Here is a 27,500-nt window from a genome sequence, read left to right as displayed (position 1 = left end):
CAAATGGGATCAATTGGTTCACTGCTCAGTTCAGTCGCTAGGAGTTTCTCAGCAGCTCCATCCCTTGAACCAGCATTTTCAAGGGCCTGAATGATTTCTTCTTCTGTGTTTGTTGGAAAAGTTTCTTTCAAAACTTGTACAACACTTCCTTCTGTAATGAAATGTAATCAGAATTATCATTTTGTTGTCATTTTGTGTCACATCAAGGCTACATTCTTTGGAGACATTAAATGAGAAAAATGCAGAAATTGGATACCTCAGTCAGTTGCGTGACTCTTTTTTGTGACAATAACTTGTAAACATTAAGTCTTGTCCACACTTGTGGACAATAACAAGGCCCAGGCCTGTGGAACAAACATAAGTGAACAAGACAAGTGCAGTGGCATCAGAGGATATCTGGTGACAACAGATCATATGCTTGTGCTTATTTTGTTTCATGCTGTATCACTTATTTGAAATTAAAGCTCAAGTACAAGAAAAGAACAAAATTTCTATGTATTATACTTGTGCTTATCCCACACCGGTCACACACATTATGCTTAAGACTGTGATTATTTCACAATTGCGTATCAGCCTTTGACCTTCATATCAAGTTTCACATGAGGTTTGACTACCACCTTGACTTGTTTGGATAAAATGTTACCGAGTTTCTTCGACTACTCCTCAAGGACGAGAAAAAAATAGAGAAACCTACCAGTTCGTTGACCCGTGATTAAAGGCTCAGAGGCAGATCCAGTGGAAGCCCAAGGGCACCGATCCATTTCATTGTCGTCATTTATATTATCGACAACCAGAACTGTGCTCTCAGTTGCCTTTCCTTTCCGACATGCCCCAGAGAAACCATATGTACACAAATGCGATTCTTTGGCAGCACCTTCGAAAGTTTCGCTGTCACTTTTATCTGACTTGTTAGTATAAAACTCTTCAAGAGGTATAACGTAAAATGTTAATCGCTTGAATTCCTTGCCGATTGTTTGCTTGTAAGCTGCAAGTGAGAACTTGTCATTTGTTCCAGGAACATGAATCACTTCCCTAAAGTCCGGATATAGCAAAGCATAAGCAACGGTCTCGTCAAACGTCTGATCAAAGCTGGCATGTTTTGCCACTGCCCTCTGCATGATCTCTTCTTTGCCGGCTAGCGAATTTACTGTAATGATCTGAGTCTTCCCACGACGAAGCTTTATCACTCCATCTGTTTGGGCTGCCAAACCAACTTTTATTTCTACATTTGCCGATTTCTGTGAAGTAGTGCCCATGGAATGGCGGGACTCGTTTTTTTATTATTTTTTTTATTTTCTTCTTGGGGGGTTTAAAACCGTGTTGACGTTCCTCTTCACGCTTTCCATAGAACTCTTCGAACGACTGCATGAGTACGTTCTGACGACGACGAGTGATCAGGGGAATCCGAGTTCACTAGACTTGTAGAACGACTGGCACCTTCACTTATCTCGCGTCCCGTTCCTGATGTAGTAGGAGAACCAAGCATTTGAAAAACCTCCTCACGGACTGCTGCACGAATTTCGTCTCGTAAATAATGAGATGCCATCTTGGTTGTCACCTCAAGGAAAAAGCGCGCGAATTAGAGCTTACTACGTAGGTCTCAGGCCTTCTCGTTGAAATGCGCGCGCATAGTTTATTTCCCTTTCATTTGCGGCGTGCGGTTAACTTTTGTTTGCAGTGATGATTTTCCTTTCATTTGCAGTGTGCGTTCAGTTTTTTTTTTTTGTTGTGCGATTTTTTGTTTACTTAATTTGGGGTTTCATTTTGCTTTCATGTGTAGTGTGCAATCCACTTTTCTTTGCAGTGTGCGTTTTGCTTTTATTTGCAGTGTTTATTTAACATTTTGGCGGTGTGCATGCGTTAATTATAGGGGTCCATTCCATCTTTCATTGGCAGTGCTGGTTTGACTTCATTGGTAATATCTTTGATTTAGTGTGCAGCAATATATTTTTTGTTATTTTGTGTTTTTTCTGTTTTGTAAAGTTGTCCCTAATGGGCCACCGTATAAATGAACAGAAGACTGTGACCTTAAGGAAAATGTCAGAAATGTAAGCTTATATTTGTGTATGATCCAGTCTTCGAGCGGCTGTTTCTTCAAGAGTTCAATTTACGATCAAGCGACGAGTTTTCGAGCTAACCTAAAACCCGGGAACTGAAGTAATTCATCAGAGGCTACCAATATTTGATAAAACTTCCTTTATTAAAGCTCAGAAAAACTATTGCCTTTATAACGTTTTCGGAACAGAAGGATTTCATATATAAGACTTCACAAATAGAGATTTGTTAAAGCATTTAAATGGCTTTCGATGCTAGAAAAGTTTTACAATGAAAGCTCTACTGTCGTCAAATCGCTAGAAAATTCTCTCTAAAATTTCCGCAATGCATTACTCACCTCAAAAGGCTGCTACAGACCAGTTTTCAAAACCCATTTTTTCTTGTTTTGTCGGCCCGACCCGTCTCCTAGTACCGAGTGCCTTTGTTCAGCCAGCTGATTCAACTCCTGCTTGCCTTCGCAAATTCCTTAGGTGGAGGCCCGGCGAAAAACTTTAGCTCGAAATTTGGTAGCTCACAGGAATAATATTGCTCATCTCCAGAAGAATTATTAGATTTTCCCATATTTTAAAAGAAAAAAAATAGGAATTATGTTTTATAGTGTCAATCAACATCGACCAAAAAAAATTGCTAAGAAAGAGTACAAATAAACAAACTGCCGTCAGCGTGCAACCCACGGGCAAATGGATCGAGCGTATTAGTCAATCAGAACGCGCGCTTCGCTAATGCTATGTTATAAAGATCAGTAACAGCAAATACAGATTTGCAAAATTTGCAATCAATGACTAATCGATGACCGAAAATTTAGTGGCCTATCGATTACTCATCGATTACTCATTGCCCATTGACAATAATCGATAACTAATCAACTGATTACCCATCGATTATAATTGCCTATCGATTACTCATTGATGTCACTGATGTCACTGCTTTCACTGATGTCACTGATGTCATCGGCTAGATAACCCTGGAAACCTATACAATTATCTTTCGAGAATCAAGAACATCAGCGTTTTACGACGCATTATGACAAGTCAAGCTTTGCCATAGTCAAGATACGCCCAGTACACCGTATAAAAAGATGCAGCCAGCGCGACATCTCATCACATCCTTTCATATTCTGCAGACCGGACGTTTGCCTGCTAAGTGGTTCGAGCAAAAATAAAAACAAACAAGTTGAAAACCGGCAGCAGTAGCACTGGGGCAATGACAGTAAACTAATTCATCTAATAACTACTGTTCCCTGACCATTTCCAAACACCCTCCAATAAGTCGTCAGTTCGCACTTCTTTTTATGCTTCTTTGTGGAGTCATCTACAACCTTAGCCCACTAAGCTTTGTTCTTCACGACATAACTCCCGATAACTCGAGTTGACCACAAGGCTAGACGAATCGACACCCATTGGGTATGATGGCAACACTCGCCATTTTGACTAGAGGAAAGTCAGTCCCTCTTGCACTTTTTCCTAGCATTTTCCATCTTGATAATTTTGGTGTTCATAGGTCCACTTGGCTGAGCCCTGCTAATTTGTCATGAAATCATGCAAGGACGCATAAAATTCTGTCCTGAGTTTGTTGAATAGAAGTATAAGTACAGCTTTAAGTGCGCGCTTCCCTACAGAGTATATTTGAAAAGGAATTACCATAGTGTTCTTTTTTGTTGTTGCTTATTTATTTTATGGTTTTAAGCTCGGCAAAAGCGAATTTTCTTTAAAGTCTGGCCTCCCATTAATTGTTAGTCCACAAACTCTCTATTTTGTCTTGAGTTCGTCTAGATCCCAAGCAAAAGTATTAACCGCTCTGGATTTGAAAAGGCTCGAACACTAGGCTCGGTCCTGAGAATGACGAAATTACTTTGCGCCCGCTTCTTGGCCGCTATCGCGCGCCGTAAGAAAAGTAACTAGTAGCCAAAAATAAACGTCCGTTGACAGAGAAATTAATTATAAATCAGCTGCAGGCTATAAGCCTTTGCATATCAATGTTCTTTTTCCCGATGTTACTCTGATCTAAACAAAATGAACTAAAATCGGGCCAGCGTAATATAATTAACAAGCAAACTCCCACCCCACCCCAGCCTCCCTTCCCCCAAAACTGGTCAAGAGGATGGTGGTTGGAGGATGGTTAGGACATTAGATACGACTTCTGATTGGCAGATTGCTATTCTGGGTGCAGTAGATCACCAAATCGAAGACAGAAGAGTAAAAAACGGCTTGACGTTATTAAATATAATAAAAGTACGGCGATTATTTGCGCACTTTCTTTCAGGGACAGAAATTATTACGCTTTTACTCTTTGTTTATTTTACCGTTTTAAGATGATTCCTCAGAAATAAAAGTTGTCAAACGATTTTTTTAAAACTTTCTCCGAATATTCCCTACCCAGAACTCTTTCAAGAAATACAATTATAAAGAAGGTCACTAATCTCTCAAAAGATATATGATGGGCCAATCTTACCCCTTTTATGCTGAATCACCTGTGTTATTTCATCGGTTCACGTTACATTTTGCGGTCGATAGAAGCGAAGTTTTTAATAATAATAATTTGCATCCTAGAGTAACGGTTTTGTGCACTCTTTTAGCAATATCTTTCTTCCTTCCGAAAATATATTTTTTTAACCTTTTAGTTATAGAGAATAAATTGTATACCAATTAAACGTCGGTAATAAAAACATATAGCTCACGTGCTCGTTTAAGGGAAAACTAACTTGAAGGATATCTCTTCATGCTGTGTATGTACACGCGCTCGTGAAGTGTGCGCAAATGACAGGAAAATCGTGCGCAGTAGACCCTTGCCTGCATCTTTTTTTTCACAGATGTTCCACTCGCAAAAGTGAATCTCTAGTGAGCCTGTTATGCTTGTAAAGTGAATCGATCAACGTTTAAAATATAAAAGGCCCAATTTTGATATCTTAAAATTCTAACTTAGCTCTTAGGTTTAGGGGAATAAACCAAAACAAATTGTCTACTCATCCTTCACCTTCGACTTGATTTCTATTTTTTTCTCCTAAGCCGAGTTTGAATTTAATATATTTATAAACCAATTGTGTTTTTCAACCAATTGAACATACATTTTCACTTTGTTATTTTGTTTTCTTGGCGCACCTATAAACTAGCTGATGCGTAATGTAGACTCGGCTGCAAATCAAGTCAATGCGACGCACCATTATCATAGCTAAGTGTGTTGTCCGAGTACAATAAACTGTCTATGTCTATGTCTAATATACAGAGTACACTTGACAAAACGTTTTACAAGGAAAAAATAAAACAAGCAAAGTGACGCAAATATATTTTTTTGATTTCAAGTTAAACTTTATTTTAATATATTAATACTTTAATAATTTAATAATGTAAAAATTCCACACTTTTTCAGTTGTAAGACGTCGATCCACAACAATTTTGTTCAGCGTACTATCGAAATTGCAACATTGCCTAATTCTACTTAAATCGCTTTAACACCAAATCCTGATTTTTTTTTTTAATTCGAAAAACAACACGAAGCATTTGCCATAACAGGCCAAACCGAGGGTGGGAAATGAAATTTGTTTTCACTATTATTATTATTATTATTATTATTATTATTATTATTATTATTATTATTATCATCATTATTATATATTTATTTGTTCGTTTTGTTTTGTTTTGCTTGTTTGTTTGTTTGTTTTTTCGAAAAATAAGCCAGTTTGTGTGCTATGACTATCATGAGGAAGAAGACTTTTGAAAGAGTACAACACGGCTCGTAGTTATTTTAAAATATGAGTTTGAGATTTCTATCGCTTAAGGGCACAGTCTGAGTCAACTATATCACGCATATAGATCTAGAGAGAATAATCTAATTGTTTTAGCATATTACTTGTTCGAAATGTAATCTGAATCCTCTTTACACACACGTGGGTACGCAAAGAAGCGGCTGCCATTTTGTTAACAGACGCACACTTTTAGCCTGGCGATCCTCACTATCTACAACAGAACAGATAGCGACTAGAGTAACCAGCTAGAGAACGGCATTTATGATAGACGTTAGTAGACCTATGCGAAAACTAGATAGAAACACTGAGAAGATGCTTCGATAATTCTTTTACTAAACTCTGCAGAAAAAAAAAACGGTTCACTTGCACTCCTACCTAGGATTTTCGTGTCTTTATACAGAGCTACTTTGACAATGTTATGACGCAATTTATCATCAAATCGAGGACAGACACATACAGAGTTAGCCTCAGTTATGTTGGCTTTTAGCGTGCTTTCTTACAGGCTAGGGCGTTTTCTGAAAGGAATTATCACGGTCTTGTTCTTCGTTGGCCTGTGTTTATTTAATTGATTTAAGGATTGCGAAAGTCTGGCAGCCCATTTGGGAGCTGATTAAGACGACAGCGAAAAGTCAAAACGTTGTTACAAACCGCGTGGTGTGCAGCAAAAGTGTTAATAGTAAATAAAAACAGAAGGTAAACGCATTGTTGGGCTGAGTTGACAAGACTCAAGGCTCACTAAACTCAAGGCTGTTGACTCAATATTTTGAGTAACCGTACTCAAAATATAAATACAATTTTCAACTCAAAATAAAGAGTATAACATACCCATTATTTTGAGTGCGACTTATGTTGAGTAAAGTTTACTCCAATGTTAAGTAGTTGTTACTCAGATATGTGTCATTATTTCACTCGGTAAGTTGAGAATATTTATTGGTAAAACATTAGTAATATGATGAGGAGTTTTGCTGCATCCGGGAGAAAAACAGAATAGTTTTCAAAACCAAGACCATCTATAATCCCAAGCCAATTGTCTAAGAGTATCTTTCATGTCTATTTCTGAATTGATATTAATTATTCACTGCCTTTCGAATTCTTTTACAAATATTTGTTATTTCTTGATTACTCCTGTTCAACGTAAGATTTTCAACAGCGAGTTCTCGCTATGCATGGCTAAGACAATTTGGGCTTCAAGGACTTATGACAGGCGGCCATACCATTTATGATCAGCCTGAGCTAGCATGGAAATCTAGAGGCAGCAGTTTGACTCATCAAGTCTCTGGGTTTCTTGGGCAAATTTGTTTGAATAATGCCTGCGTGGCTTGCCTGTGCGCTGGAATAGTACTGATACTGCCATATGCATTGCCAGGCTTGGTGGCGTTGTATTACTTTCAACTGAGAATGCCTTCGTGGCCTGACTGCCTAACAAATATGTTGGACTGATAATGACTGGTAGTCTTATCTTCGTAACGAAATTTTGTAGTGATACTTACTGCCATCGAGGAACGGCAGTGTGAGGAATGTTTAAGTACCACGGTACGCTCTTCTCATACTTTTAATGCGGCTTGCTTGCGTGGTAAATTTGTCCTGATAATGTCTGTGGCGGCCGATCTTCAGCTAGGTGCTTTTCTTGCAACAAGTTTGGGCACTACTTGGGCAATCCAGGAGCCCGGAACAAAAAAAAACAGAGAGAGAGGCTTAGCAGCCTTAACTGCAGCGTTGCAGCAGCAACCTAAAGTTGTGACGTGGGGAAATGGAACGTACCAGGACGGTCGAACGATCAATGGGTCCTCTTTGTGCATCAATAAGTAGTCATGGTGGGCTTAATATTCGTCTTTAGTCCCTATTTTAGTTTTATATCTCCCGGGATTTACTAAGAATTCAAATTACAATTTCAGTTGTTCTTGATCGGGTTGAGTGACTCCTTCTGGTATAAATCATATCCCGGTAGCCACCAGAAGTCCTGTGCTCACTTGTATTTGAGTTGACCTTTCCTGGTCGAAAAGCTTGGTACTAACAGACTTAATTCGTCTTGTTGTTGTCATTTAGTTAGACTGTAGGTAAAGCCACTATATTCAAATCTCTGCACTATTCATACCGAAAGGTAAGATAGTGATTACCTGATTAACACCAAGGAAATATGGCACGCTAGGGAATGAAACCGTTTCGTGTACGAGAGTGTATTGGATGTGGAAGTCTTTTTTCTGGGCTATTTGCGCCCGAAATACGATCCAAAGAAAGAAGTGTCTTCTTTTTGGACTTTTTTTCGTTTCGTAGCGTGGGTTACTTTAGAACTTTCTCCTGCGTCGTTGTCAGTCGTTGTCCAGAAAGGCAGCCTCGTCGTATCGCGTATCCCGTGGTCCCCTTTCTCGTCAGTTGGTCTCTATATACCCCTTTAACTTCCTTTTTACTTCTATTCCTACAAGTCAGCTTTGTTTTTGTCGCCAGTCAGGTTTCCAGCTACTGCCGTCGTATCGAGCCGTTCAACCCACATATTCATCACCTTGTGGTCGTTTCTAAGTCAACTGACCTGCTATGCTCGGTTTAACTCGTTTTTTTTTTTTTAGAATTCGAACACTGTCTCGCGTTTGCTCAAACTTCCAACAAAATTGTTTGCTGACGGTCTTGCTTTGTTTCCGGCGGGATTATTTTTCATGCATTTTTAGCCCTCATTCTTCATTTTAGCGTCTTAATGTGCTGTAAACCACCTTGAAATTTAATTAGAGCATTTGTTTTTGCCTTGTTATTTCAAACATATAAGCAACGCTCTTGGAACTTTTGGAAACATTGGCACCATTTGGGCAACTTTAATAAATAAAATGACCACTTTTAGAGTTGTTTTGGACAACTTTTGAGAAATCATGGGACAACTTGTGGCTGAGCCAAGTCACAGGAACTTCAACACTGAGCGTCTGACCCAGACGACTAATGAAACTGCCATATTATAAATCTTAGACATATTATAGGCCTAAGTAGTAAAACCGACGAATTAAACTAAAGTGTAGAAAGCCCATGGCTCTGCACGGTTTTAGAGGAATTCGTCTCTCTTTTTTTGCTTGTTTAGCTGTAGATATATTTGGGTTGGCTTATCTACCGAAAAGTTTTATACAACGGATTTAAGAAGAATCATAATGTCCAACGTCCTTTATCAGTTGTCAGTAAAGCCGACCTGCAAAGGTCCCTGTCAGGTTTTGTAGGCGATTTGTTAGTTTTTAGGTAAAACTTTCGCATGTTGTCAATATATTCTCTTATTTTTAGCCAATTTTTATCTGAGCTTGTTATGGCCAGCATAGGCTATAATCGGACAATATTTTCTCAGACCTTAATATGTCAGGCAACTTGTGTGTTTGCCGGTTGTGAGAACCGACTGGCTTGTTGAGGCCGTCCTTTTTTGTAGTTTTCTGGTTGGTGATGTATGAGTAGTCTAGTTAGCAGTATTTAGTTCGCAGTATTTCTACATTCAGTCTGTGGCTTCGTATGGATCAATTTTGCAATATTTTGTTTCAAATTAGTCGAACAATGAACTTTATCACCTTCTCAATTAGTGATCCATGGAATAATGGGCGGTTTGGATATTTCACAAAACTCACCAGAACTCTAAGCGCGAATGAACTTCTCTAATTAACGGGAAAGGAAATGTTATTGGGGTGGGGAGGGCGTGGGGTGGAGAGGGTAAAATTGTCGTCGTCGGGCCTTCACAAATCGACAACTGTCGACTCAGAAGTCGAGACTAGTAATGTTACGGTCAATGCATGTGCAGAGAAAATAAAACTACACCTTATGCAAACAAATAAGGTGCCCATGCAATGTATACCTCCTTCTATGAAAGTGTATTGAAAAGTGAAACAAGTGCAGTGATTCAAGAATATCGCAGCTGAAATTTACGAAAGTTTAGGAATGTCATGAGAATAAACCCGAGGCTAAGATATTGAAAATATAATTTTGTGTTGAAAATTTGCAACGTATATGTCTTATTAACCAAGCGCGAGTTCTGCACTGGGAGAATATCGCCCCGAGGTCTTGAAGATACAGACCGAGCGCCAATATCCTCCATGTATGGTCTGAGCAAGTATGGTTAATACGATATTTATTACATGAGCGGGAAAAAAAAACACTGTTACGAACACGTACCGATCAAGGGCGCAATTGTGATTGGGAGCTGGACAGAAAAAAAATTTATGTGTTATGTTAAACAGAGCAAAGGGAAAGCTGGAGAGTTAAATGAAAAAGATAAGGAATCTGCTATGTGAAAGCAAGTTCTTTCTGAAACGTAAGCCATAAAACTACCAGAAAATCTCAGTCGTGCGGGACCATTCGGGACATTTCCCGGTCCAGTATTGGGAGGATATTGGACCGGCAATAGAGCAATATCTGATTGGTTGATTTTTGTTATTTAATCGTTGAACTAATTTAGTCGTGTAATAAAATACAAAATCATGTTTGAATCACACCGAATAAAAAGCCTTCCGCTAAACGTCAAAACTAGCCAAAAACACTACCAAAACAGCGCCAGCCGTATGTTCGTGGTTAATGACATTTCTACACTTTTATGTGTGTCATATCAGTTTCTATTACCTGCAGTTTTGCTCCAAAACTACTCAACGATATGAAAGTCATGATAGGACAGATAATCTGACGTTGTTTCACCACATTCCATTTTATATCTAAGAACATATATAAAACAATAGAAGTAAAGAGCAAGATTAGTTGGTCCAAGACATTTACTTGCTACTCAGAGTTTCTTGCTTTCTCCGAAGCAATCATCAGGCAACTCTGTGTAACAAGTAAATGTCTTGGACCAACTAATCCAGCTCTTTACTTCTACTGTTATATATTGCTCTAGTCTAACTACTGAGCACTCTAATAGCCGATGAGGACCTTTTTCTTTCTAAGAATATTCAAGATAATAATTTCAGCATAAAATCGGCAGAAAAGTAAAAGTATTCAGCCTCGCCCTGAAAACACAATTTTTATATCAATAAAACTATGCACGCACGCCAAACACAAACATGCGAGTAAACCTGTGAAGTGTAAGCCAAGCCGCAAGAGAACCCGTGCTACATGAATGTTTAGCTGGCGCATACAAACGAAACCCATGCTATGTACAGCTCCTTCTACCAGCGTGTGCAGAAATTTAAAGAGATATACACGTTTCTTAGGGAAATGCATATGCTAGCTATCTGTAGCAGAAGACGAGAAAACTCGACGCGTATGCTTGTGTACAGCTTGTTCTAGAAATGATCTTTAGCATGGAATATGTATATAGCGACGTTCTCCCAGGGAGTGGGGGGTGGGGGCTGACTAGCATGTGAAAAAGGCGGGCGCGGTTGGTCCTTTATGCAGTAACCCCTAAGCGACACGCATCGGTTTTTTGTTATCATTTTTAAGAATGCGGTTCTGTCAAACCAGGGTTCGATCTGCTTTAGAATGTTATTCGAAGTAAACATATATTCGTCCGTACTTACAGTGAGTTGCGACAAGGAAAGTGCACTCGTGTTTTCCTCGCTCTAGCTTACGCGAGTGCAATGTGTGTTGAGGCATATATATCAAATATACTCGTTCATCTGTTTTCTTAAGCATCTCATCGTTAGAGAAAACACTGCATGAAATTGCATGTATAAGGAGGTATAATGAACCCGTATACATAATGTGTACGGAGAGGCATAATGATGTATACTAAAGTATATGTATAAGGTCTGTATAATGATCAGTATACGTCTGTATCCTTATACTAATGTATACTGTCTTGTGGAAATTTCCTTATACTTAGTGTAAGGGAACATTATACGAGTTGACAAAGTAAATTCAACTTGATTGTTCTTTTGCATCATAAATGAAGGAAATGAAGGCTCCGGTTGCTGAAAACAGAGCTGACTTGAAAAATATACCCTGTGGTAATGAGTGCTTCTTACGGAAGAACTTACTTGTAAAGGAAGCCTCGAGTCAGATAAACAGCTATAAAAGCAGATATTATTAGCGTGTCTTTTCGCTACTTTGCGGATTTCGTACAGGTATCATTAACGCATCTTAAGCATTCTGTGAATATATCAACAACGCAGCTTAACGCTTCTTTATGCATTGCGTAAAGATCTCCATATCGTATCTGTACGCTCCTTTACGCATTGCGCAAAGATATCAATAAGCTGCGTGAAATGAGTAATTACGTGGAATTTACGTGGCCGTGAAATTCTTCGACACTTGGCGTGTCCGAGATCAGAACGTGACGTGTCAAGAAACGTGACGTGTCGGAGAGTGCCATGTTCCGATCCTGATATGTCCGTTGCGGCGTGTCAGGAAAACTCATGGCCTGGGTACGTCATGTGCGGCGTATCAAGGGAAGCCAGGACTCTGATACTTAACGGCACGCGGTTTTAGTTTAATCGGCCAAATTAATTCACGGAGCTTATTTCTCTTTACGCGAAAACTAAAATTTTTGGATGTGCGTTCCGTCGTTCGTTTCAGGATGTTCAAGTCAACAAAGCGCGAAGGTCTATAGTTAACTTACATCATTCTGTTAATGCCATCGAGTGTATTGTGTTCAGAATCTTGCGTGGAGGCATAAGACTTAAAATTCATACCAATCTTCAGTATAGCTCTTTTGACTCACGTTATGCATAGTTCTATTTACTACAGGTGTTTACACTTCCGACTACTATTTTATATTCTAGTATTTACAATCTACCTATAGCAGGGATCTTTTCGAATACCAGCCCGGCTACTGAATGTGAAACCCTTGTTTAACTAAAGTGCTAAAAAAAAAAAAAAAAAACAGCAACGGAACATACCTTACATCTCACCGACCTACGTGGTGGCGCAACTCACCAATTTCGCAAAGCTTGAGAGCGGAATGCCCTAAGATCAGTTGCATGGGAGGACTTGCACCGGGACGCCAAACCCATTTAACGCTGCCGCGTATTTGATGCAAACCATGGAACCCTCCTAGGAGGCCTCTGGCCGATCTTATGCTTGCGAAGGTTGAATGTCGCAAAATCTATTTATTTAGACCGACTAGTGGTATTCCATCATTGTGGTTACCGCTGTAAGTCCAAAAGCATCAGCGCGTGCGTAATCATGAAGGGTGCCTTCAACAAAATTTACCCACCAATATTTCTTCCAGTCGGGTTGTTAGTAAAATTTCTAAGCACGAATCATATAAATTCGTTTTATGGAAAATTTCGTATACGTACAAGAAAATTCGTCTCACTTAGTTTTGTCACGATCCGTGATGAAGACCTTGCTTAGAGGCGTTAAGGGGGTCTTATACTCTCAGATATAAATTTTTCTCCAGGAAACCATTTTTTTGGAACATGGAGATTAAACATCCCTGTCCATTTGTAAATCGTATTTTGAAACGATTTTCCTCTAATTACTCCTGAATTTACGTGTAAATTAAGAAATTTGAACACTTCTAGCTATATTTCAACATAGCAACACCCATAGCAACCATTGTTTACAGTCTAAAAGTACTCACAAAATGGATTCAATTCAATACATTTTAATGATACTTTACACAAACGCTTTAAAGATGTGTAGTTATGAGAATTTTGCATCATGGTCCTGAACATTATTTCTTCTACCATCTTATACGCTCCTTATACTTGGATAACATTTCTATGACTGGTGTGTATTCGGGTGTTCAATGAAACATTTATGTAAAACCTTTAAATATACCCCTCCCCATGCCCCTAACCTCCCCTCCCCCCCTAGTTCACAGGTCTAATTTGGGCTCTCGGAGACCGAAGTAAAACTTTAAAGCGTTATTTCTCAAAATGACCAAATAGACGGATCATCAATATCTCGCACACGATATCTCCACTGGGTTTTAACCGAATGTTGTCAAATTTTCAACATTGATGAAGGACACAATTATCTAGGTCTTAAACCTCCAAAATTTGCAATTTATGAAATTTTTTCCTGTTATTTAGTTAATATAGTTAATATTAGTTAATATTAATACACCTTTTCAACATTTCACGAGAAAAACCCCCTCAAAACACTGTTTTCTGAGGTTTGTCTCCTGGACAACTTGCTTATGGACAGGATGAACTTAATTCCATACTTCTCGAACCATTCATTATTACGTTATCGTGTTTATAATGAACACCACTTTTTAACACTAAGGAGCTAGTTATTCATTAACTATCATGGCACGTGAGCTGGAAAAGCTCATTTTTGAAGTCAGAGTGCAAAGTCCTTTAACGTGATACCAAAACTGTTCCACAGAGTTGTTTTGCAAAAAAAAAATTTTAGGTATAAGACCACCTTAAGCTCGCTCTCAGAAAATTGCAAGACCATTTGCTCTTCTCGGCTGTTGTTTCTTCAAGCGTTCATCGCAAGCGGCAGAAAAATAAAATTCTCTCCCTCCGCTTTGACGATAATAAGCGTATTCGAGTCTTAAATACGTTATTGTGGCGCCATAGAATCCTGGAGTATTCACGACGCACACAACTCGTCACCGCTGCGTGAAAGCCAAAATATTCTAGAGTATTCTAGACTCGAATATGTGATTGTGACGCAATAGAATCCTAGGGTATTCAAGCCACACACAAAACGTGACGTACACCTGGAATATTCGTGTCGAATATGGTGGAATACGCTTCGTTCATAATCGTTCGTGGATTTTCGTTATAGTATACCACACATCTGTCGTACCCCTAGAGTATGATGGCGAACCCTTTGTAAAAAGAATTTTATAAAAGAAGGTAACAGTTCGGGTGCATAGCATTCTCCCGGAAGCAAAATTTAGACTATGAATTCAAAGTATGTGCGATCTGTGCGTGTATACGTTTATCCTCGAATACGTGATCTTGACGCCAAAGCTATGGAATTCTAGAGTATTCATGGCGTGTACAACCGTGACGTGGACCTGGAATATTCTTATCGAATATGGGCATACGGCAGGAGGACGAGCGTGTATTCGTTCGTTGACCAGAACAATTGTACTTTTTTGGTTCATGTTGTTGGCGCAGCGCATGTGTTTTGCTTGAGTCAAGAAATTTACACACTTTGTTGTAACTTCGAATTCTCCTCATTCGGTTTTGACCGACGTTTTCGGGATAATCACTAAAAAGCGATTTATCTTTGTATGACCCGTCTCGTCTGAAGTAGTTAAGTACTGCACAGCACGAAACCACAAATTGGACACTACGGGATACGTAAAGTTCTGCAAAGTTAAACTGACTGGAGACACATAAAGCTGGGCAAAGTTTGGTTAGTAAGAAGAATCAAGCTCGTTTCGGAGAAGTTTTGGTGTATTCAGCGGAGAAAGTCCTGAGACCTTCAGACGAATATCTTTTCTCTGTGGGATGAGTTTAACTCCAGAGCCCGCAGGGCAAAGAAAATCCTAAATAACGGCCCAATTGCTTCCTGAGTCGACTTCCTGCCATCATATCAACATTGCATTACGTTTGAACAACAAATCACAAAACGTATTACGACGACGAAAGCACTTTAACCAGATTTTTTCCTCGAGGTTACTTTTGAAACGAAATTGACTTTAAATGTGTTTCGAGACGACTTGTAACAAAATGGGAGAAACGACCTACATCATTCTGAGTGTCCGACCTTCAACAACCACCGATCAGCGGTTTTCCACATTAGACACCAGGTTCTCTCGGTTCTCGCGCCATTTTTTGGCGTCCTTTTTGAAAGGTGTGAAATGTTGAAGCTTGCATCGATCTCTAGGTCCTTTTTCACTGTTTAAAAACTCTACTTTGGCGGACAAAATTCAGTTTACCTTCACTTCTTCTCTGTGCACGATTTCAAGCAGTTTTTGGTGGCATACAGCTGGTGAAAACATCGATACACACGGAGGTACGAGTCAACAACAACAACAACAGGTAAAACGTTAGTCATTGTTGTCTTCCCGGGTTGTTTTGTACGTACGAGTAAGTCAAGCTTAAGTTTCCAGGGTAAAGTTCAGTTGTCAAGTTTGCTTAAGATGTATGGAATTGCCTCTCGTTGTAAATGTTTCTTTATCAAGCAGAAGCTATACACTGGAAGTTAATGTAACCTTGATTTCAAAAGGGACGGCAATGGGAATGATGGTGAATTAAACCATTAAATCAAACTACTGTGTAAAATTTACTGATTGATTTATTATGATATTTTCCTTAGCACTGCAAGCTTGATTTGAGGTTTTCCAGTGTGGATTTACACATAAACTAACTAACCTTTTATGCGTATTGTATTTTAATCATAGGATGAAGTAAAATTGGTAATGCCTTACATGTATGTATAATCCCTGGCATCCTTACTTGAAGAAAAAAAGGAAAACCTGTGTGGAAGAACCCCGGCTTACAAGATACACGTATGTATTTATGACTATTTAGGGGAACATGGAGACTTTTTAAGATTTATTTTTGTGAGAGCTTTTGAAAAAATTTATTGGCAAGCAAATTTTGGCATTTCACTAGTCAGTCTCTATATATTTTATATAGAAACAAGGTGATTTGCAGATCTGTTTTCAGAGTGCTCAGTAGTAAACTAGAGGGTGATTATAACAGATGACGAAATGAGCAACTGTAGATCTGACTTGACATTTTATTACTATTTAGTTTCGTAGTACACAACTTGTGTGCAGCACTCATCAGATAAAATTGCCAAATGTGAATTTACATCATTACACTGCTTTGAAATACACATGCAACTGCTGGAAATATGATAGCTACAATAACTGAATACTTTTACAGAAAAGAAAAGAAAAGTTGGAAATTATAGATAAATGCTGTTACTATTGTGTAACAACAGAAGCTTTAAAAGTTAAAATTTAGCATTTTTCAGGAAGAATTTGTTTGCGCGTCTACATGAAGTTATCAGTTCATTCCATTTATTCAGAGAGGCTAACTCAGGTTTACAAGGTACTTCTCCCAGAGACATAGGTTAAATCGATTTGAAGTGCAGTTACATGGGGCAGCTTGCTTTAAAATCTTTCAAGTGACTTTGAACTTTGATTTATTGTCAAAGTCACTTGGAGGCTGTTCCATATAAGCCCGCTTCAAATCGATGTACAGTGTAACCTATGCCTCTGGAAGAAGTACTTTATTATTTGTAAACCTGAGTTAGCCTCTCTGAACAAACAGAATGAACTGATTAGATAACTTCATGTAGACATGCAAACAAATTCCTCCTGAAAAATGTTAAATTTTAAATTTTAAATCTTCTCTTGTATTTCAATAATAACAGAGTTTATTCGTAATTTCCAACTTTCCTTTGTTTTGTAAAAGCATTCGCTTATTGTAGCTATCACATTTCCAATGGTCACTTGTATATTTCAAATCAGTGTAATGATGTAAATTTCCATTTGGCAAATTTTATCTCATGAGTACTGCACACAAGTTGTGTAGTACGAAACTAAATAGTAATAAAATGTTAAGTCAAATCTACATTTGATCAGTTCGTCATCTGTTATTTTATATATACATTATATTAAGGTACATGTAAACCCTGTTCCACTGATGACCATTACAAATTTGTAAATATTGAAAATTGAGTTTTATTACTCATTTAGGTTATTAGCCTAAGGAGGAATTTGTTTGCATGTCTACATGAAGTTATCTAATCAGTTCATTCTGTCTGTTCAGAGTGGCTATTAGCCACTCATTTCAGGTTAAGAGCTGAAAATTCAGAACAATATTGAATTTGATACTCAAATTTTGATTGGATTAATTAATGCATAAAAAGTTTACACCACATCTAGCAAAAAAATGAAAGGCTTCTACAACTTGCCTACCTTTGTCAGTGCAAAATGAAACATAATCTGTAACCTTGAACATTGTTGCTTGAATTGGTTTGATGTTTTTAAGCCCACAAGCTCTGGCCCTCGCAGCCTTTCATACTTTGTTTACACTGTAAACTTGATTAATGTGCAACACAACTCTCTCCTCTCTCAAAGGCATCTTAAGTATGTTTTTGCATGCATTAGAAACCCAGGTGCTTACAGTGTAGCTTTCCAAATGCATTAAAACCTTTTGGTCATCAATCCTGTCAACACTTAGGGCTGGTTCACACTTTGACATAAGCATAAGCATAAGCATAAACATAAGCATAAGAAAAATATGTGTGAACCGGGGTTACATAAGCATAAGCATAAGCATAAGCACAAGGAATGGAACTTTTTCCATTTTCTTATGCTTATGTTTATACTTATGTTGTGAATACTTGAGTGTGAACCGGGCATACATAAGCATAAGTGTAAGCGTAAAGAGTTTTCTTGTCAGCGGAATACACAAAAATAAAATTCAGGTCTGCTCTGTCAGAATCTGTCAGCTGAAAACATGGCGATGCAGGTGAACGAAAAGTTGGCGGAATCTGTCCGCAATTATCCTTGTTTGTACGGCAAAATAAAATTCTATGTCTCTCAGTTTTAATTCTTGTACAAGGTTATAATAATCGCCTTGTGCCTTTCTTCTCGTAAAAATATCTCTTAGCGAGACCTTTCTCGGTTTTCTGTGTTTGTCTTTGCATAAGCAATCTTCTTCTTCGATTTCTACGGCTTAACAGTAGCAACAATCCAATTTTGACTTCGTTATCCCCCATCTTTGATTCCTGAGAGGTGAACTGCGCCTGCGCAATAGCCATCCTTATGCTTATGCTTATGTAACCCCGGTTCACACATATTTTTCTTATGCTTATGTTTATGCTTATGCTTATGTTTATGTCAAAGTGTCAACCAGCCCTTAGTGTTGGTCTCGGGTCTTGGTTTGAATTTTCAGCTCTTTGTCTTGAGCTTACCCTATATCTTTCACAGTGTCTTGCACTCACGCCATTTAGCATGTCCAATTAAAGCCAATAAAGCTGGCTATCAATCTACACGTACATGTATACCAAGAATTTTGAAATAAAATGAATTGTCCAGTTTTTCAGGGTTTCCCTATGCGAGCATCCAAATCACTTTTTGAAAGCTAAGTCAAAGTGAGTTTGCCTCAAATTTTAGACAGTAGCTAGTTTAGTTTGACCAAAGTAATCAATCAATCAATCAATCAATCGATCGATCGATCAGTTATTATAATGAGTTACACAGCAGCCCTGGTTGAAGTTCTTGCACTGTAAAATCATTATTCTCTTTAACTTATGATTCAAATGTCACTACATGTGTTGGTTTGAAAAAACCGCAAGTTTAAGGTTCTTTATCAAAGTTTGTGTTCTACCACTACATTTGTACCCTGTACATGTTTCAGCCAAAGCTTCTGACAACCTGTCCTTGTTTTTTTATAAACAATAGTCAACTTCACTGCGTCTCGAGCTCGTTGCTAATCGCTCAGTAACCAAAGTGTGCTAGTGACAACTGCTAAAGCATGCTTTAGTGGACTCAGCGTTTGAAAGCACCTACTCATGAAGAGATCGTTTAGCAAAGCATTTGTTGTTTTCTTCTTTTGGGGGGAGTTTAACTCTTGCCGATGGCGTATTGTCATAACTATGCTTAACGTTGCTTTCATTCCATGTAGACCAAGAAATAAAATGGACTTAAAAGAAGTCAATATTTTTTTTGCACTTGCAGAGTCAGCAGTGTTCATAATCAGAGAGTAAGACAATTTATTGTCAGTGAACTTGGTCGAAGGAGTGGCTTTAGCCAAGCAGCTGTCGAAAGTAAGCACAAGTTAAAAAAGTGTACTTAAAATAATACCAGTTAAAGCAAATGGTAGTGGGAATATCTATTTTTGAAGAAGTCCGTAACTAAGTCAGTACCGCACGACTGAACTTATTTGTTACCTGAAATGCTCTCTTCTTTCTTCTTTGTATGCTTAGGAACTTCCAAAAAGTATCATGAACATATTCCCAGAACTGCTCTGGGTAAGATAACCGATGACACAAAGAAAGAGAAGAGAGAAAACCTTCGAAAAGAACGGGTATGTGATTCTGAGAGAAATTACCAGTGTACGGGCTAAATGGTATTAGCCAGAGTTCACGAGTTAACTGACGTTCACCGTTTTTTGACCAGTAGATAGATATTTTTTACCAATCACATATCGTTTGTTCTGACATTTTTGGCATCACAGCGGATTCACAGTTATTCCCTTATTGAGCCAAAAACCTGTTGCATTGCGTGCCTTGTACAAGAGATCACTGAAACTGGAACTGATTAAAACTCTTAACATTGCATGCAGAAAAATTACTAAGAAAATATAAAGACCTATGTATCATAACTTTCTTCAGAGCTTGCTGTTCTCGGCAAATGGTAGCTATGCGTGACTTAATGTTTAGCAAAATCTGTTATATTGTCAGTGAGTTTTAATAGGGTATGGATATCTGTTTTTGTCTAGAAATATGAAAGAAGAAGAAGCTTCGTAAAGGACGAGAACGAGTCCCGGGCTTTCGCAAGCTTGAGTAAACATCACATGTCAACAGACGATGATGACTCTGCCAGCGAATCTGGATGAGGATTGGTTTCTAGACCCCCCAAATACCGCAGTGAAACACTCATAGCGTTCCTAAGCAAGTAAGCTTGAAAAATAGATTGTCAGTCTCGAATTCACCCTGTATGTGTACACATATTTTTAATCAGTATTTTCATGCAACAAACACCTTTGCATTAGCCTACATTCTAAAGTGTCAGCTTACTTCTATGATACACTGATAATCGATTTTACTAAAATATCATTGATTAAAAAAAGAAGCAACAGTAAACTACGACGTTTCGAAGTTATTTTGACTCGAGATGTTAATTTATAGTGTGACAGGTGTAATTGATAGAACTTAACATCTCGACTGTTATTTTCTTGTCTTTACTTGATAATGGCGTCAATATGATTTCGAAACGTCGCGTATACGTAGTTTACTTTCGCTTCTCTGTGCAGTTAATTGTATTTCTAAGTGTTTTCTTATCAGAATACTAAAATACATGTATCTCTCCAAAATCATCGGTAAAGACCTCAGAATTAGAGTTACAATAGGAACTCTTTGAAACGTGCATTTTTTCTCAACTATATTTTGAGGCAGCAGTTTTTTCCCCCGAATACAACCTCGCGTATGATCATGCGCCGTCCAGAGGCTTTGCCATTTTGTGTATTTTCTCACGACAGGCCAAAAAAATGGAAATCTTTTGTAGCTTTTAGTAAAACGTGGCCGCAAGATCGGTATCACACGAAGTTACAATGATCTGCATATACTTATGAAGTTTATTTTGTTCTTAGACTTGACAAACGCAGCGAAAGAGCCGGGCAGGCAACGAATAAAAGATGGAAAAGGACGACGACCAGAACGGGCTATCCAGTTGAAAAGGAGCCCCTAGTGAACACTCCGAAATGGGCCCTGTCAGTTGAGTGGAAGGAGGAGTTACACTGACGAGAAGAGGAAATGGTTCGAGTAGAAGAAGCTGAAAGGTAAGGTGTTTATATATGTGACCGTGAACGGGAAAACGTACCTTAACGCTTATCCGTTAGACAGGCAAAAGCGTTAAGCATCCGTTAGTCATCCGTTAGAAAGTTTTCTTAAAAACGTTAGGGGCGTTAGCCCAACCGTTAGACGTTAGCATGGGGCCGTTAGAACGGAGAGTGCAACCGTTAGCAAGAAACATGTATCCGTTAGCCGTTAGCATCAGACCGTTAGACGGGACAGCATAACCGTTAGCAAAAACTCTGTATCCGTTAGCACGGCCAGAGAAGTCGTTTGGATCCGTTAGAATAAACTAGCATACGTTAAACGGGTAACGATTCCGTTAGAATGGCATGGCACGCGTTGAAGTAGCATGTGGTACGTAGCCTAACACAGTATGAAACGAGAGCAGCTCTTGGCTTCCATTTAGTTCAAAACAATCATGAGAGATAGCTATCTTTCGACGAGAAGTTTGGCGATTATTATTTTTTGATGCCCTGATGATTGATAAATACAACTCAAATGAAGTTCAATAAAGCCTTCATACTATAATTATTATACACGATCCAAAACAAAACAAGTTTGTAAGTTGTAAGTTTGCCGCTTTCGAAAACAGAAACGAAATGTAAAATCATAACAACAATCGTCATTATATGAACTGTTTTATTTATTCGGCAAAGTCCGGTTGTTTCGAGAGCTTGTAATTTGTTACTGTAAGTCGTGAACAAACGAAAGTTAAAAATACCTTACAAATGCCATAAATGAACAAACCAAACACGGAGAAAACTCAACCAATGGCCATGCGATGAATAAAGATGTTCTGCGAAGTAAACACTGATCACGTGTCAAGAACTTGTGCTCGTTTGTCAATGTCACAAAGTGCGGGTTCAAAAATTTGCATAAAGTTGTTTACATCTTCCAAGATGTAAGAAACGGCCATATTCCGGCGGAAAGTTTGATAAATATTTTGATAGACTGTTGTCTGACTCTGAATCAGAAGAAACCAATTTAACTATATGTATGTGACAAAAACAACTTTATCTGATGAAACCGGCGCCAACAAAACGCCCGTCGCTTCGAGACTAGCTTCGTGGCTTCAGAAGGTACCGCTTTTCGCATGCTCTTTCAAGAATGCGTAATCTTTCGCGAATCCACAGCTGGAGAAAACAGTTACTTTAAAAAAACTCTAGACAAAGTCATTGTGTAAAAATAAGTACAAGCGACAAATCCATTTGAGTAAAACAATAAAAAATGTTCACCCTGCTCGACTGGCGAGTTAAATTGTTTACACGTAGGTTTAGCGACGTTTCGCGTTCCACACGATAATAAAGGACTCGAATTCTGAGTTTGTCTGTCTCGATGAGGAAGTGATAGTTTATATCACTGAGTTTTGCTTTCAATGCTCACCGTGGAAATAATTTTTAAATGTTTGTCCCATCGACGACTGATGAAATAGGCACTTTGTGATTCGTTTTTTTTAGAAATCGTGAGCGTAAGACATAATGGATTGGCACGGTTATGCATGTGTTTATAACATTGGACTGAAAGCTATGCTGTTCGTTCGTTAAAAGTCCTTAGATGTAAACCGTTAGACAACCGTTAAACGTCCTTAGATGTAGGCCGTTAGACAACCGTTAAACGGCTTCAGTCATCCGTTAGAACAAACTGTGCAACCGTTAGAACGTGTTCTTCATCCGTTAGGCATACTTAGTTAGCCGTTAGAACGTTAGGAGAGAGCGTTAGAACGCTTTGATCATCCGTTAGGCACAATTAGATAACCGTTAGAACGTTAGGACAAAACGTTAGAATGTTGTGAAGGCCGTTAACTATCCGTTAGCTATCCGTCCGTTAGCGGCCGTTTAACGGATAAGCGTTAAGGTACGTTTTCCCGTTCACGGTCACATATACAGAATAATACTGTCTGTACAAGTCTGGGAAGCAATTTTTTTCGGGTATTTAAGAAATTCCACTCCTCTTTTTTGTTTGTCATTTACTTAAACCTTATCCTCTACGTCATAGAACTAAAGCTGACTTGTTTTTTTTTTTTTCCTTTGACAGAAATGACAACGAAGTGATCAGAGTGTAGATGATGCAGATTTAAATTTTGATGAAGTTTGCTAAATTATATTGCTTTAACTTATTTCGACGTGTACCCGAAACGTCATTGGAAGACATTTTACTTTATGTGTAAAATAGTTGTTTTGTTGCTTATCACAATTACAGTTCTAACTCCGTGTAGACTAAGACTCGATTACAGTCCTAACTCCATGTAGACTAAGACTTAAAGAAGCATGAAATAGCTTCGACCACATTCAGGAGATCATGAAGATAGTAATCAAGTAGATTTTTATTTGCAAATGTTAAATAAACAGCAGAGAGGAACACAAGTAAATGGTGTTTGTTTACGACGATTTGAAAATGAATACCAATAAAACCTGCCAATAGAAATCCCGAAAACAGATTTCATTGTAGCTAAAAACAAGGGGTCATTTTCCATAAGATATACGAAATCAGTACACATCCCGTCCATGCCACGTTCAGTATACCCCTTGATTTTCCCAGTATACGTACTGTATGCTGACATTTGACCTGACATAGAAGGAATCCTGCCACAACTGTAAAATTCCGTATACACACCTTCCACAGACCTGCCAGTATACCTCCTGTTTCACACAGTATACATGATGTATACTGACATGTATAATGACATATAAGGAATCCTGCCACAAGTGTATAAGATCCTGGTATTTTTCTTGGCCAACCCTGAAATATACTGATCATTATACGGACCTTATACATCCTGCCGCATCCTTATATTTGTCTTATACCAATAGATATACTGACTGTGTACAACCTGAGGAAGGCTCCTTATACAGACGATTTTATGCAGTGAAAAAGAAAACAAAACAAAAACTTAAAAAGAACGCAGAATTAAAAAAAAAGCATTGATTCGGATAATAAAAGATTCGAAAGTGAAAGCAAATGTTATCCAGAAGCAATTATTTTACATGAAAACAACAAGAATTTCTTGCTAGGATTTCTTGCGATTTCAACATTCTTTACTGTTAGTTTTGCAAGTTCTATTAAATGGAAACTTAAAGAGAAAATATTTACCCTACATGTATTTTTTGCAATTTTAAAATCCTTGGCTGTTATCCTTGGATGTTCTATGAAATGGAAACTTAAAAGAAAAATGTTTTATTCGCTTTCAAATGCCTTCTTGAGTATACAGGGGCAATTGAATGGCTTTTTCTTTTCTTCGCGTATTTCCAGCATTTTAATATTTTTTTGGATATTATCTTTTGCAGTTTTTTTCAAAAATGAAAAAATTAAAATGTTCTTTGCCGATTTTGATCACTAAATTCCAAAAAAAAAGCAAAAAAAAAAATGCTCTCAACCTTCGGCCTGTGGCCGTAGTCAATGCCTTCGGCAAGTTTTACTTGATAAGGACATTAAAATGAGGTCAAACCAAGGTAGAAAGTTACTCTCTTAGTCAGTTTATTATTTTATTCGTTTATGAAATAGGAAACAGTTCCTATTTCCTATCGTGTTGTAGACACACAAGTGGAACTGTGGGAGAACGAGAAATTGTTACACTTGCATCATGTAAGCGGTTCAAAATGCGACCAGGTGTAAATAAAAAAACAAAACCTCGCTTTGATGCAGCAAAAGAAGGTTGAATTGGCAAAAACTGTCGGCATGTGCTGTTAGTTAAGTGACTGGTTCCTCGTTTGTTTTAGGCTGCCTACGGCCGCCAACCGTCTGCCAGTTTTAGTAAATACTAATCGTACTTTCTGATACGCTTTGGTTAGCATATCAGGAGAGTTTGGTCGACCCATGGTTCGTAGCCTCGCCAAAATACCCATGGCGATCGAAACCAAACAAACCTGCTATGCTACCGAAGCATAACAAATAAGGTATGATTTGGTATTTACTTTCCTAAATTTGGACAAGTGACCATGATAACGTAGCCATATCAGGTCAGTGACTTGATGTCACACCGTCTCAGGACAATATACACGGTTTCCGATTTGCTTATTGCTAATTTGGGTGCGGTTGATCATCAAATCGAAGACAGGCGAATAAAAAAAGGCCTGAGTTTATTCGATAGAAGTACGGCGTTTATTGCGCGTTTTATGCCCCCTTCCATCGAGTGGTTTTCAATCATATTGACTACACGACTGATTTAAGCCAGCAGTCGAGCTCTGTTCGTTAGAGCGCTTAAAATAACGACAGCAACCTGCTGGGATAATAATTTGGCCATGTGTCGTGGCCGCTTTTAATTGATAAATTACTAACTAATAATTAACTACATCATAACATAATAGTCATTCATAAAGTATATAAAGTCGTCATACCGACGATTTAAAAGTAATTTAAGCTCTAGTAAAGGTGAGGGCCACGAAAAAGGCAGCATAATAAAAGTACACATAAGCAGAAAGGCTATCGTGGGAGCAAGGGGCGGAGGTGGGTTGATTGCTTGAACGACTTCAAGATTTAGCGTTACAGACTAAGAGGGCGAGCCACAGCTAGCATCGCTCTTTTACCCTCTTGTGCTCCAGGAAAACGAGGCTATGTACTTTTACTGAATAGGGTGAGACAATTACACAATCCTACTTTCTATTGTATTGAAATTGCCTGACTGTCTCGGGATTCTTGCACAACTCCAAGGTATTGTCTAAGGTATCAAATGACGGTAATACGAACGCAGCAATCAACCCACCTTTACCTTTGAATGACCTACGCATGTCATGTCAACACCCGATACAAATTAAATGTATAATCGAGGAGGTGACATAAAAACCTTTATTTGCATGCAAATAAATTCATTTATTCAAAGACGTTTTTTAACAAAAATTATCACGCTGTTTTGGAGTGTTTTATTATTATTATTATTATTATTATTATTGTTGTTATTATTGTTATCATTATTATTATTATTATTATTATTATTATTATTATTCAAGGACAGAAAAAGCTTTTTTCAATCATTATGATGGACTCACTCCAAAGTCTGGCTTCCCATAAATTGTAAATTGGCTTCAGGTTATGGTAAAGCTTTGCATATCCGTGTCATGTTTTCAGTGTTATTCTAAGCTAAACAAAATGCACTGATATGCGTAGGACATTCCCTTTCAACATAGCGATAAACGGGCAAAGGACACTCCAACCCACCTAAAGACTTCAAAACTATTTTCCATCCAGAAATTAGCCCTCAGCCAAAAGAAGGAGGTACAAGGTACTTACCTTGCCCTTGCTCCAGCGGACAAGACGGTTAGGACTCTTTTACCTTTTTTTGTCCATCGCAGATTCCTTAAAGGAAATGACGTTCAGCATTTACCAGAAAATGTTTTCTCAATGTCCAGTCTTAAACTCGATACTGAAGCTAGTTATTTTTTTATTTATTTTTGATTTATTCTTTTTAAACTGGTGTTTTTGTCTATCGCAGATTACTACAAGGAAATAATATTCAGAATTTACCAGAAAATGTTTTCTCCGGTTTGGGGAGCTTGCGGCTGCTGTAAGTATATCAATCAGTGTGTTAAATTCTAACTGTAAATTCCATTTACATCATGCCAACTCCAGCCCTTGACTTCTGTTTTTTTTTTTTGTTTTGTTTTTTTTTTCCACTCATCTTCCTCTCGGAAAAGTGAGACTTTAGCGAGCTTGCAATGCCTTTAAAGTATACTGAACAACGTTTTAAATACTGGTAGGCCAATTGCAATATCTTTAAATTCTTGTTTGGTTCCCAAAACTTAGGGAAATAAAACAAACACAATATTCATTCATTCGTCAACCTTACCGATCTGATTTCTTATTTCTCACTGCTCTCACCCCTGTTGAAGGTAAGAACTAAGACACAAAACTCCCCCCTCCGCCCCGTCCCTTATTTCCAGCCAACTTCAAACATGGCTACTGCCTGCATTGACTTCATGTTAAAAAAAAGTGTTCAAAAAATGTTCGATGTTGTTGTGTATAGCGGTCAATGGATATGGGATGTATAGGCCAGAAATTAAAAGGATATGGGTTACTCAAACCCCTCCCCCTCTCAACGAGGCAGAACATTTTTGCACAATTTTTTGTAACATTTGCGCGCAAAAATCCCTGTGCTATAAGCCTTAAGAGGTGTCTAATCGATGACCAATTACATCAATGAAAAATCAATGAGTAAACGATGGGTAATCAACTGATTATTCATTGATTATTGGCGTTGATAAATGACTAATCGTTGAGTAATCGAAGCCCAATAATTTGTGGCCTATCGATTACTCAACGATGTCATTGATTACTCATCGATGACATTGATTTGCCATTGATATTATTGATTACTCATTGATGACTTATTGATTACTCATCGATTACCCATCGATTACTCATCGACTATCATTCTGTG

General features: G+C 38.2%; 2 protein-coding genes, 1 long non-coding RNA gene and 1 pseudogene across 3 annotated transcripts in view; 2 read left to right on the top strand and 2 right to left on the bottom strand.

The window, feature by feature from the left end:
• The window catches only part of LOC149098953 (uncharacterized), a 1,681-nt gene extending 70 nt beyond the window's left edge, over window positions 1-1,611 (bottom strand). The window contains exons 1-2 of the mRNA XM_089277490.1: window positions 695-1,611; window positions 1-151 (exon numbers count right to left, since the gene is read on the bottom strand). The exon at window positions 1-151 is cut by the window's left edge and continues 70 nt beyond it. Coding sequence (XP_089133616.1) covers window positions 1-151; window positions 695-1,256 — 713 coding nt within the window. The 5' untranslated portion in view covers window positions 1,257-1,611. The remainder of the gene's footprint in view (window positions 152-694) is intronic.
• Window positions 1-27,500, bottom strand: part of LOC149098949 (uncharacterized) — a 179,350-nt gene that overhangs the window by 79,104 nt on the left and 72,746 nt on the right. The window lies entirely within an intron of this gene.
• LOC149098951 (uncharacterized) lies at window positions 15,389-23,498 on the top strand. The gene is made up of 7 exons (XM_089277489.1): window positions 15,389-15,633; window positions 15,996-16,103; window positions 19,293-19,381; window positions 19,541-19,641; window positions 20,056-20,231; window positions 20,926-21,114; window positions 23,165-23,498. Exons 2-5 carry the CDS (start codon window positions 16,027-16,029, stop codon window positions 20,170-20,172), a joined length of 384 nt encoding a protein of 127 aa, XP_089133615.1. The 5' UTR covers window positions 15,389-15,633; window positions 15,996-16,026; the 3' UTR covers window positions 20,173-20,231; window positions 20,926-21,114; window positions 23,165-23,498.
• On the top strand, window positions 20,240-21,118 carry LOC149098952 (uncharacterized; annotated as a pseudogene).

The sequence above is a fragment of the Orbicella faveolata genome, unplaced genomic scaffold (assembly GCF_042242905.1).
Source record: "Orbicella faveolata isolate gen_17 unplaced genomic scaffold, um_ofav_v1 contig_46, whole genome shotgun sequence".
Lineage (NCBI taxonomy): Eukaryota > Metazoa > Cnidaria > Anthozoa > Scleractinia > Merulinidae > Orbicella > Orbicella faveolata.
This window is presented reverse-complemented; position numbering and strand designations above follow the sequence as displayed.

Bases quoted from the DNA above. Each gene is read 5' to 3' on its own strand.
- LOC149098951 (XM_089277489.1), top strand. From the start codon at position 16,027: ATGTATAATCCCTGGCATCCTTACTTGAAGAAAAAAAGGAAAACCTGT. The intron at 16,104-19,292 runs GTATGTATTTAT...TTGCACTTGCAG, and splicing joins CCCCGGCTTACAAGATACAC to AGTCAGCAGTGTTCATAATC. The intron at 19,382-19,540 runs GTAAGCACAAGT...TTGTATGCTTAG, and splicing joins TAGCCAAGCAGCTGTCGAAA to GAACTTCCAAAAAGTATCAT.